At 38.2% G+C, this 12972-nt stretch overlaps 1 protein-coding gene across 5 annotated transcripts in view; it reads left to right on the top strand.

Annotated features, from left to right (window-relative positions):
- The window catches only part of ATP23 (ATP23 metallopeptidase and ATP synthase assembly factor homolog), a 99762-nt gene extending 93271 nt beyond the window's left edge, over nucleotides 1-6491 (top strand). For 4 of the 5 annotated variants that reach the window (XM_027594918.1, XM_027594920.2, XM_027594917.1 and 1 more), the window contains 3 exons: nucleotides 635-772; nucleotides 2847-2930; nucleotides 6039-6491. In XM_027594918.1, coding sequence (XP_027450719.1) covers nucleotides 635-772; nucleotides 2847-2930; nucleotides 6039-6242 — 426 coding nt within the window. In that variant the 3' untranslated portion in view covers nucleotides 6243-6491. Of the gene's footprint in view, nucleotides 1-38; nucleotides 223-634; nucleotides 773-2846; nucleotides 2931-6038 lie in introns of all 5 variants that reach the window. The other variant, XM_027594921.1, reaches the window with a different exon arrangement.
- Nucleotides 6492-12972: the final 6481 nt, after the last annotated feature.

The raw sequence follows: 12972 nt of genomic DNA, 5'->3' as shown, positions 1-12972 counted from the left end.
TGTTATTAGCATCCCTTATGTGTTTATTATTCTTATAGGGTCCTGCTCAGTGTGCTGTTGGCTTTTTGCACTTCTTTCTGAAGGTCTTTCTGAGGATTTTTCCCTGGCAGTTCTAGTAGAATGAGACAGTGGTGGTCATTCATTGTTGATTCATTGCTCATTCAGAAACTTGATAAGAAGCAGTTTACATGTATACTCATTTAATTCTCACAATTCTATGAGGTAGGTACTCTAATTATCTCCTTTTTAGAGTTGAGGAAACTGAGGCACAGAGAGGTTAAGAAACTTGCCCAAGGTCACCGAGTTAGTAAGGAGTGGGGCTGGAGTTTGAATCTGCTTCATTCCAAAGCCCACTCCTAGTATGATGCTGTGGAGTCCAAAAGCCCACCGAGGATGGTATTTAATTAAGTGCTTCAGTTCAGACAGAAGAGGGAGAAGTTGGTCACTGGGAACGCTTAATGGAGCATGTACTCTAGGACCAGGCCTTGACGGATGGGGAGGTGTGGGGTTGAGGGAGGAGAGTGGGTGGAGGCTCTCCAAGCTGGTGAGCCATCTCACGCCAGAGAGAAGGTGGGAGTTACAAAAGGAGAGTAGATGTTAGACATAATGGAACTTCTATTTTGGTGCCTCCTAGATTGTTTTGTGCCAGAACAACATCCGTAATCAGGCCCATATGAACAGAGTCGTCACCCACGAGCTCGTTCATGCGTTTGATCACTGTCGTGCTCACGTCAACTGGTTCACTGACGTCAGACATTTGGCCTGCTCAGAAGTGAGTTTTATTGTAAAAGATACTTTCTCCCCCTGGAACATTCTTGCGTTTGAACATTTATATATGGGTATTTTTTTATTTTTCTTGATTAATTTTTTATATTATTATTAACATATAATGGATTATTTGTTTCAGGGGTACAGGTCTGTGATTAATCAGTTGAATTTGAACATTTAATTGAAGTGTAATGTTTAAGACTCTCTCTCCCTCTGCCCCTCACTCCCTACCTCAAATAAATAAATCTTAAAAAAGAAAACCTAATTGAAGTATAATTTACTTAAACATACTCCTTTTCTTCCTGTCATGGTTCCATGTTACTCTTAGATTTCTGTTTTTAACTCCTGAACACAGCTTTGAGACACAACAAGAGATATTTTAAGTATCTTCTTAGAATTGTCTTAATTATAACCTTTAAATCCTAGTAATAGTAATGACTTTGTAATAACCATTTTTAACCAAATAACCATTTTTAGTATATGATAGATATATTTTATATGTATGTGTGTGTGTGTATATATATATATATGGTATATAATAACCATTTTTAACCATTTAACCAAATAACCATTTTCCCTGTGGAATAAATTATATAATATAAAAACTAATGCAAATTAACCCTGGCTGAGGACTATGTGCCAACACTGTTCCTTTTGTGTATTCTTATTGCGTCTACTCAACAGTCCATCCAGGTAGATGCTGTGATCTGCATGTTCTACGTGTCGAAAGGGAGGCATTGATTGAAATCCATGGTTAGTAAGTGGCAGAGGCAGGATTGCAACCAGGGTTCTTAACTGGCTCTGCTGTGCTGCCTTCTATAGGTGGAGCGCCTTGCTTGCCCTAGAGTAAGACATTTAGTTTCAAAAATACGACATAAAAAGTTTTTTATGGTTAAGCACTTTGGGTTGCTCTCAGAAGTGCAGTATATTTATGCTCTTAGACATATGTATTTAATACGTGCATTTCATTAATTGAAGAGTGCAGTGTGCTGAGAAGTAAAAAAAACTAATATAAGTTTAAGTGTATACTTTATAACTTAGATTATTTTCTCTTTCCCTTGAAATTAATAAGCAGCCCCACTACATCTAATTATAACTCATAATATTTGGAGAGTAGACTGAAACCTGAGTTTTTAAATAGGTCTCTCTCCTGGTTGTTATGAGAATTAATGCCTGTTAGCTAGCTAAAGTATGTTAAGTGCCTTGAACTCCTCAGAGGAAGGAGGCCATGTTATTGTAGAAGACACAAGAAGTGGGCCATTCTGTTTGCAGTACATCAGCAAAAATGTGGCCAGGTTGGCTGTAGCATCCATGTGGGTAGTTCTAGTAGAAGGTAGAAAGACTTTTTCATCTATTGAAGCTGCATTTTACCTTAAAAATACAGCGAATTAGAAAATATGTCCTAACTTCAGGCTGTCATACTCATAGCATGACCAGTTGGGAATGTTCTTGTGCTTGGAATGTTCTTGCTTAAGTTTCAAGAACTTAATTTTTCAAAGGACAGTTGAGGCCCCGGAGGATGGCATCAATTTACACAGGTTTAAGGGAGGTTCCAAGAGAGTTTCAGTGTTTTGGGCGAAGGGCAGGAGGTTCCTATTCTCAAAGTGTCTTAGATGTTGTTGCGTTTAATTTTAAGCTTACATTGAAATTCAGTTTGTAGATCTTTGAAAGAATGCTATCTTGCAGCCCTTTTGGTAATTTCCAGAAATGTTTTATCTTGTGGAGAACATGGACTTTAACTCTGAGGTCCAGCTTTCTAACTTTTGGTTTCAAAAGGAATTAGTTCTTTCAATAAGGTTACGGTGTGAAGTTTTGAAAGTTCCCTTTGTTAAATGATTCACCCTCCCCCCAACCCCCAGTTTATTTTGCATTGTCTAGCCCAGCTTATGGATATCTGCTCTTTTTCTTAATGTAAGAATAACTTAAAATAGTCTATGTCAGAGTTTAAAACATCCTTGAAAAAGGTCCGATGGATACTCTATTTTCAGAAAGACATGCTAATTTTAAATTCTTTTACAAAACTTTTTATAGAGCAGGAGCACTTACTTTCCTTCTCTTTGCCTCTGTCTTTGTGATAGGTTCGAGCTGCTAACCTTAGTGGAGACTGCTCACTTGTAAATGAAATATTCAGGTTGCATTTTGGATTGAAACAACATCATCAGGTAAAACTAACATATGAAATCCCTCACCCTTCAGAGTGCTAGGAGTGGAAATAATGCATAAAGAAATGAGAAGTACATTTTGTATTTGAAATGTGAAAGAACTACTTCTATGGGAATAAATACAGAATGTATCCTGTTGAAGCCAAATAGATGGAGTTTAGTTCTACTTTTTAATTACGGGCAAGCTGTGTGACTCAGCGAGAGATTCTAATAGTGAAAAGAACTCTATTTTCTTGTTCTTGGGATCCTTTTGGAAGCAGGTAGATGAAGACCGGATGCAAAAATCACAGCCCGTCTGACTTTATCCCTGCAGTCCGGGACCTGTATTCGCAATCCCGAGACAAAAAAGTCATACCTTTCGGAACAGAGACTGCCCCACAGCACAGGTTATGGCCATGTAGTGCGCCTTTAAAGGCCGTGTGACATGACAGCAAAGCTTTGAATCAGCACAGCCCCAGTGATGATAAGTCTCTCCTCTTTTTCCCTTGGGTAGCAGCCACCGAAAGCGAACAGAACTAGTGACAGGAGGGAAAGTTTGGGGAGGTAGAGGGAGCCTGGCTGAGGGAGAACAGTCTTAGAGAATGGAGTGTCTGCGTTTGTACGGCACGTACCCAAGAGACACCGACATCGATGACAGTGACCGATGGCAAAATATGGAAAAATCACCCAGTTTTAACAGGAATGAATTACATTTGGAAAGAAGTAAACCTGAACTGTGGTCTATACATGTGCCTCCTAAACCTGTAGCTCCAGGAGACAAATTTTTACCATCGTTTCTTCCCCTGGAAGGGAGAAATGTCCTCTTTCTGGCAATTGCTGGCATAGCTCCATATGGTTCATCCTTTCTTTCTTCTTCCTTTATGCCTGGGGTTTATTTCTAAAATCAGTGTTTAGTGTAATTTAGGTCGAGAAGCACTGGTTTATATTCTTTTTTTTTTTTTTTAAAGATTTTATTTTTTTATTTGACAGAGAGACAGTGAGAGCGGGAACACAAGCAGGGGGAGTGGGAGAGGGAGAAGCAGGCTTCCCACTGAGCAGGGAGCCCGATGTGGGGCTCGATCCCAGGACCCTGGGATCATGACCTGAGCTGAAGGCAGATGCTTAACCACTTACTGAGCCACCTAGGCGTCCCACTGGTTTATATTCTAATACTAGTGAGCATCTCCAGCTCAGGCTTGCTGACCAGGGTGAAGTAAAACAGGAAACACACACAGAAGATGAATGATTGACAGATTGCATAGCTGTAAGAACCAGTATTTGGTTATTTTTATGAAAAGGTTAGATGCCATTCTTTTGAACTTTAGCTTGGGCTTGTGGAGAAATAAATGGATTTAAAGCTCTCCAAGAATTGGAATGGCAGGACCTATGTTTCTTAACATATTTAGAATACTGAGAAATTCTAGCCTATTACTATGTAACATTAGATAATTTATTTTCTTAGGTAGAGAATTTAATACCCATGCAAAGAACGCTCAGGAAAAAAAAAAGGTTGTTTGATTTTTTTTTCTCCTGAAAAATTAAGACACCTTCAAATTTTATGTATATGCATGTGTAGCTTCCATTTACCTCCATGGGAGATGCCCCTCTTGAAGGAAAGATTATCTAGTATTAGTCACCTTGAAAGTAAAGGAAGACAAAGACATAGAAATAAAGTATATTTTAAATCTATTTAAATTTTATTAAAAATCCAACTAGAACCTTATTTATAGATTTTTTTTTGGTTTTTTTGATTTTTGCAAATTGGGAGTTATTGTTTGTTGTACTGCCTAAAACTTCAGAGAATGACATCTGGTTATATTATTGGAAAAGATGAAAAAATGGAGGAGATCTTATTTATACCTAAATAATTTTAGATCAAGCTAAACATATTCCATAATTTAAGAGTTATGTTTCTACTTTAGAATGACAGAAATGAATAAAATAATATGAAAGGGAATTAATTATTTTTTTCCATTAATATTTTAAATTTAAATTCAATTAATTAACATATAATGTATTATTAGTTTCAGAGGTAGAGTTCAGTAATTCATCAGTCTTATATGAAATCCAGTGCTCATTACATCACATGTCCTCCTTAATGTCCATCACTCAGTTACCACATCCCCCCACCCTCCTCCCCTCCAGCAACCCTCAGTTTGTTTCCTATGATTAAGAATCTCTTATAGTGGGGCGCCTGGGTGGCTCAGTTGGTTAAGCCTCTGCCTTCGGCTCAGGTCATGATCCCAGGGTCCTGGGATTAAGCCCCACATTGGTCTTCCTTCTTAGCGGGGGGGGGTTTCTCCTCCCTTTCCCTCTGCCCCACTTCCCAGCTTGTGCTCTTTCTCTCTCTCTCTTTCTCTTTCAAATAAATAAATAAATAAATAAAGAAATAAATAAACATTAAAAAAAAAAGTCTCTTACGGTTTGTCTCCCTCTCTGATTTCTTCTTGTTTTATTTTCCCTCCCTTGCTCTTTCTCTCTCTCTCTCTTTCAAATAAATAAATAAATAAATAAATAAATAAATAAATATTAAAAAAAAAGAGTCTCTTATGGTTTGTCTCCCTCTCTGATTTCTTGTTTTTTTTTTTCCCCTCCCTTCCCCTATGATTGTCTGTTTTGTTTCTTAAATTCCACATGAGTAATTGTCTTTCTCTGATTGACCTATTTTGCTTAGCATAATACCCTCTAGTTCCATCCATGTAGTTGCAAATGGCAAGATTTCATTTTTTTTGATGGCTGAGTAAAATTCCATTGTATATAAATACCACATCTTCTTTATCCATTCATCTATTGATGGACATCTTGGCTCTTTCCACAGTTTGGCTATTGTGGACATTGCTGCTATAAACATTGGGGTGCAGGTGCCCCTTCAGATCACTACATTTGTATCATTGGGGCAAATACCCAGTAGTGCAATTGCTGGGTCATAGGGTAGCTCTACTTTCAACTTTTTGAGGAACCTCCATACTGTTTTCCAGAGTGGCTGCACCAGCTTGCGTTCCCACCAACAGTGTGAGAGGGTTCGAAAGGGAATTAATTCTGACTGTGGTCAGACATTATATAAAATGTCATTATTTCATGATTAAATTGTCATTTAAGTTAAAGCCACATACTTTTCTTTCTCCTTAGAACTGTGTACGAGACAGAGCCATTCTTTCTATCCTGGCTGTTAGGAATATCAGCAAAGAAGTAGCCCAAAAGGCTGTTGATGAAGTTTTTGAATCTTGTTTCAATGACCATGAACCTTTTGGAAGGATCCCACATAACAAGACTTATGCAAGATACGCTCATAGAGACTTTCAAAACCGTGATCGGTATTACTCAAATATATGAAGAAAATGACATTTTATATTATGGAGCTTCTGTGATCATGCAGAAAATATGGTTCTTAAGTGGACAAATATATAAAATGTAAATGATCAATTAAATACAGATAAAACACAGAAGATACTGATTCTAGCATATGATCAGAAAAAGTAACTGTGGTAAAAGTGAAACTGCCTTTAACTCCAAGGCAAAAATTGTAACTTTATAGTTAACCATTTGGTAAATAGCACAAATAAATTACATTTTTGTATTTTTTTATGCTGTACTTGTGTTTTTTATTATTTGTGGTTTTTTTAGACTGTGATTTGTTTTTTTTTACATGTGATTATTTTAAAATTTGATTATGAAACCCGTGAAGTGTGTCCTTGTATGAAGTCGATAGGTGACCACTGTTGGTATTTACATTAAATGTAAAGAAAAATGTACTGATTTTATTATAGGACATTTATTGAAATGTTATGATGGTCAAAATATGCAAAGAATGAAAGTTGGGAATGATTCCTTCAATAGTCCATGCCTCCCTTCTCCTTCTTCTTCTTTGAACATATATGTGGGGACTACATGGCTTAGTTTTCTGGGGACGGTCCTAATCAGATTTTTCTTCTTTTGTAAAGGCAGTGCATTAAATTTATAATGTAATTGAATTTAATTTTTATGTATTTATAAGATTTTTCATATAATCATTCTCAAATCTTTTGTCAGGCCCTATGTCTGAGTTTTAGATTCAGAAAACAGGTCATCTTATCTATTCCCCTTAACTGGTAGCTGCATCTTACACCTGGCCTACGTCCAGACTGAAAGACAGTGATGCCTGTGTTTAGATGTGGCTAATTAAGGATTTAAAGACAAGGAAGTTAGCAGGATTATTTCTTGTGAGTTAAAATTTGATTAAATTATAAAGTGATACCCAAGCTTGATAACTTATTCAACATTAAAACAAGGTTTGAGGATTCTGGGGAGATGGCAGAGTAGGAAACAACAGAAATCTGTTTCCCCACCTAGACAAAATTGCACTGGCAGAATCTTATATAAATATTTTGAAACTGGAGTCTGAAGGCTCCTAATTTTCAGGGAAAGGCTTGGGTGGTAAATTGCAGTTAATTTTGGTCAATTTCAGCTCTTAGCATAGTAGTAGCTACCCATCTTCCACCACTCTGCCCTGTGGCAGACAGCAGTATATGTGTTCCTGGAGTAGCTTGTACACAGATTGTGGAGCCAGGGTGGGCAAAAAGCACCCTGTCTTCCATATATTTGGGACCTGCTCTGATTGCTGCTTTTGAACACAGAGGTTCAGAGAAAGAGGTGGTGGCATTGTTGCAACCCCTCCCATTTTTGCAAACTGCTTCCCATCTGGCTGAGGTGACTTTCAGGGTCTTTAAAGGGCTGGTGACTTTTGTCATCCTTCATTTTCCCCTTTTGGGATCCAGACCTTGAAGACTAGGCCATTCAAAAACAATGGCAGGGGCGCCTAGGTGGCTCAGTCGGTTAAGCGTCTGCCTTTAGCTCAGGTCATGATCCTGGGGTACTGGGATCAAGCCTGCATTGGGCTCCCTGCTCAGTGGGGAGCCTGCTTCTCCCTCTCCATCTGCCACTCCCCCTGCTTGTGCCCTTTCATGCTCTCTCTCTCAAATAAATAAATAAAATCTTTAAAAAAAAATGAAAAAAAAAAAAAAACAACACCACTAAAGACAATGGCATATACAGGTGGAATTAGAAAGTCATCAGGCATGCCCAGGGAAAGGCATAGGCTCAGAAAAACCCAAGTTTACACCTCAGGCTGATCTTTGGCCCAGAGACAGCCTGCAACAATTAAAAACAAAAACAAACCCAAAACAACAGCTAACCCTGAGGAAGCAGAAGAATCTGATTTTCAGAGTTACCACATTATTACGTTCAAATGTCCAGTTTTTAACCCAAAAAAATCACAAGGCATACAAAGGATACACAAAACATACACAAGAAAGTGTGGTCCATTCAAAGGAGAAAATAAACTAACAAACTTTCACTGAAAAAACCTGATGGTGGATTTAACAGACAAAGAATTTAAAACAACTGCCTTAAAGATGCTCAGAGAACTAAAGGCAAATGTGGAGAAAGCCAAGAAATGACGTACAAACAAAATGGAAATATCAATAAAGAGATAGAAAACTCAAAGAAAACCAAAAAGACCTGGAAAGTACAATAACAAATGACAAAAATCCACTTGAGGGATTCAAAGGCAGATTTGGGCAGGCAGAAGAAAGAATCAATAAACTTGAAGAAAAAATTATTGAGTCTAAAGGACAGAAAGAAAAAAGAATGAAAGCAATGGAATAGAGCCTAAGGGACATGAGGGATACAATCAAGTTGAACAACATATGCATTGTGGAAGTCCCAGAAGGAGAAGAGAGAGAAAGGGGCAGAGAGAATATTTGAAGAAATATGGTTTGTAACGCCACATTTTCTTTTCTACATAATTTTAGAGACTAACACATTAAAGAAGTTATTAGTTTATGTTTTGGGGCACACAATGTATAAATACATAATTCTGTGGCACCAACAACTGAAAAGGATAAAGACAGAGTTTTAAAGGAGAAGAATTTTTGTACCTTATTGAAGTCACACTGGTATAAATTCAAAATAGAGTGTTAAAACTTTATGCTGTTAAACGTAATCCCCATGGTAACCACAGGAATATAGCTATAGAATATACACAAAAGGACATGAAAAAGGAATTTAAATGTTCACTATAAAAAATCAAGTAAACACAAAAGAAGAGAGTAATGCTGTACATGGGAGACAAAAAAGGTGTAAGGTATGTAGAAAAATACATAGCAAGATGCCTGAGGTAAATTTGCTCTTACCAGTGATTATGTTATTATTTTGACAGATTTTATTTATTTATTTTTATTTATTTTAGAGCTAGAGAACATGAGCAGGGGGAGAGGAAGAGGGAGAGGGAGAGAGAGAATCTCAAACAGACCTCCATGCTGAGCATGGAGCTTGAGGCAGGGCCCAATCGCATGACCCTGAGATCATGACCTGAGCTGGAATCAAGAGTCGGATGCTCAACCGACTGAACCACCCAGGCGCCCCTCAGTTATTATTTTAAATGTAAATGGATTAAACTCTCCAATCAAAAGATTGGCAGAATGGATTAAAAAAAAATGACCCAACTATAAAATGTCTACAAAAGACTCAGTTAAGATGCAAACACAAATAGATTAAAAGGAAAACAATGGAAAAGGATATTCTGTGCAAATAGTAACCAAAAGAGAGCAGGGTTGGCTATCCTAACATCAGGCAAGATAGTTTACAAGAGACAGAGACAGAGACAGAGAAGGATTTTGTATATTAATAAAAGCTTCAATAGAGCGAGAAGATATAACATTTACACACCTAATAACAAACTACCAAAATAGGTGAAGCAAAAGGGACAGAATTGAGGGGAGAAATAGATGGTTCTATAATAATAGCTGGAAATTTCACTACCCCACTCTCAATAATGGATAGAACAACCAGACAGAAGATAACCAAGTAAACAGAAGACTTGAACCACAAAACAAACCAACTGGATCTAACAGACATACAGAGAACACTCTAACCAATAAAAGCATACACGTTCTTCTCAAGTGACATGGGATATTTTCCAAGGTAGACTATATGTTAGGCTATAGGCTACAAACTAATATATCAATATATTTAAAAAGATATTATATAAAGTATCTTCTCTGACCAAAAAGGGATGAAAGTAGAAATTGATAACAGAAGGACAAATGAAAATTTACAGATTTCTGGAAATTAAAGAACACACACAACCAATGGATCAAAGAAGAAATCACAGGGAAATTAGAAAATACTTAAGGCAAATGAAAACAAAAACATAAAGTACCAAAAATTATAGGGCACAGCAAAAGCAGTGCTAAATGAAACATTTATTGCTATAAATATTTATGTTAAAAAACATGAAAAATCTCAAGTCAGCAACCTAACTTTACCATGGAAGGAACCAGACAAAGAGGAACAAACTAAACCCAAAGCTAGCAGAAGGAAGGAAATCATAAACATTAGAACAGAGACCAGTGAAATGGAGAATAGAAAAATAATAGAGAAATTAATAAAACCAAAAGATCAACAAAATTGACAAACCTTTAGCTAGATGGACTAAGAAAAAAAGGGAGACTTCAAATTACTAAAATCAGAAAGTGGGAATATTACTACCAAACTACAAGAATAAAAAGGATTATGAGAGTACCATGGACAAATGTACACATACATATTGGATCACCTAGATGAAATGGACAAATTCCTGGAAATGCAGCACCAAACCAGAAAGAATAGAAAACCTGATTAGACCTAAAACTAGTAGGGAGATTGAATCCATAAAAAATCTTCAGGGGGAGATAGTCCAAGATGGCAGAGGAGTAGGAGACCTTAGTTTAGTGTGGTCCCAGGAATTCAGCTAAATAGCTATCAAATCATTCTGAACACCTGTGAACTCAACCAGAGCACTAAAAAAAGAAGAGCTGCAACTCTACAAATAGAAAAGCGACCATTTTCTGCAAGGTAGGAGGTGCAGAGAAGGGAATCTGAGGTGATATATGGGAAGAAAGACCGCAGGGAAAGGGAGTCTCCGTCAGCCAGCTACCGGCAAGTGGTACAGCAGTGGAGTAAAAAATCAGAACTTTTATTTTTTTTATTTTTTTTAAAGATTTTATTTATTTATTTGACAGAGACAGCGAGAGCAGGAACACAAGCAGGGGGAGTGGGAGAGGGAGAAGCAGGCTTCCCACGGAGCAGGGAGCCCGATGTGGGACTCGATCCCAGGACCCTGAGACCATGACCTGAGCCGAAGGCAGACGCTTAACGACTGAGCCACCCAGGCGCCCAAAAATCAGAACTTTTAGAAGTCTGCACTGGTGAGAAACGTCCCTGCCTGAAAGATGCTCAGGTGGGCAAAGTGGGGTGGAATCCTAGGGGGACAGTGTGGTGTCAGGATCCCGGTCACAGAAAACCGGGGTGCCTGGGTGTGGCAGAGCTCCCAGGCATCAGAGTGGGGAAGCCGGCTGCTATCAGGGAGCCTGGGAGTGGGCTCTCAGCTCGGAGTTGCCGTATACCTCTAACTGCAGCACTGTCGGGTGACTGCTCTCCGGGCAGGGGCCCAGCAAGTGGCAGAGCCTCAGCGAGACCCCACACCCTCCCCCCAGGAGGAGAGGCACAGGAGCGCGCTGTTGGACTCTGCTGGGTTTGGAGACTCCACACGGGGTCGGGTGCCAGAGATAGAAACCCTCGGTCACAGGCTGGGTGAGCATGGAGTGCGGCCGGAGATTGGGGAGACGGGAGTGATTGACTGCTTTTCTCTGGGGGCGCACTGAGGAGCGGGGCTCCGAGTTCTCGGCTCCTCCCGGGCGGAGGTTGGGAGGCCGCCATTTCACTCTCATCCTCCAAAGCTGAACGGAGAGCTTGCAGGAAACCAAAGCTCCCGAGAGCAAACCCGAGCCGATTACTTAGCCGGGACAGCAAGGGCAGTGCAGTTCCTCCAGGGACAAAGATACCTGAGAATCAGTGCAACAGGCCCCTCCCTCAGAAGGTCAGCAAGAATATCTGGCTAAGACCAAGTTTAGTGATCACACAGAACTGCAAAACTCCAGCGCTAGTGGAAAATAGTATATAGAATTCATGTTTTTTTCCCACAATTCTTTAGTCTTTCAATTTTAATATTTTTTCTCTTCCCTTTTTCAATTTTTTATTTTATCAACTCTTTTAAAAAATCTTTTAATTTTCATTTTTACAGTTACATTCTATCCTTTCATTGTATTTAATTTTATTTTTGTACATATATAAGTTTCACTTTCACTACAATTTTGGGATCTAGTTTTCTAACAGACCAAAATACACACAGGATCCAATGTATTGCTCAGTTCTGTTCACCTGTCTGATTATATTCGCTCTCTTTTTTTAATTTTAATTTATTATTATTATTTTTTTTGGTTTCAAGTCTTGTCTAATTTGTTTAGTGTATATTTCTCTGGGCTCATTGTTGCCATTTTAGTATTTTGTTCTCTCCTTCCACAATAGCCAAACTATGGAAAGAGCCCAGATGTCCATTAACAGATGAATGGTTAAAGAAGATGTGGTAGTTATATACAATGGAATACTACTCAGCCATCAAAAAATGCAATCTTGCCATTTGCAATGATGTAGATGGAACTAGAGGGTATTATGCTAAGCGACATAAGTCAGTCAGAGAAAGACAATTATCACATGATCTCACTCATATGTGGAATTTAAGAAACAAAACAGGATCATAGGGGAAGAGAGGAAAAAATAAAACAAGAAGAAATCAGAGAGGGAGAGAAACCACGAGAGACTTTTAATCATAGGAATCAAACTGAGGGTTGCTGGAGTGGAGGCGGTGGGGAGATGGGGTAACTGGGTGATGGACATTAAGGAGGGCATGTGATTTAATGAACACTGGGCATTATATAAGACTGATGAATCACTGACCTCTACTTCTGGAACTAATAGTACATTATATGTTAATTAATTGAATTTAAATACAAAAATACAAGTGAAAAAATAAAAAAATGAAATGTTCTAGTAAACATCCAATATATTTATACATGTACATAAATTATACATATGTAGCACATGCAGACATATTGTGTAGATTATAAAATATGCACGGAACTATGAAGCTTATGGTAATAATGACATAGCCTTTAACAATTTTGAATTTTTTGCAGATTATAAATCA

Source organism: Zalophus californianus, chromosome 9, assembly GCF_009762305.2.
Source record: "Zalophus californianus isolate mZalCal1 chromosome 9, mZalCal1.pri.v2, whole genome shotgun sequence".
Lineage (NCBI taxonomy): Eukaryota > Metazoa > Chordata > Mammalia > Carnivora > Otariidae > Zalophus > Zalophus californianus.
The sequence above is the reverse complement of the archived record's forward strand: the minus strand, read 5'-3'. Positions and strand labels throughout refer to the sequence as shown.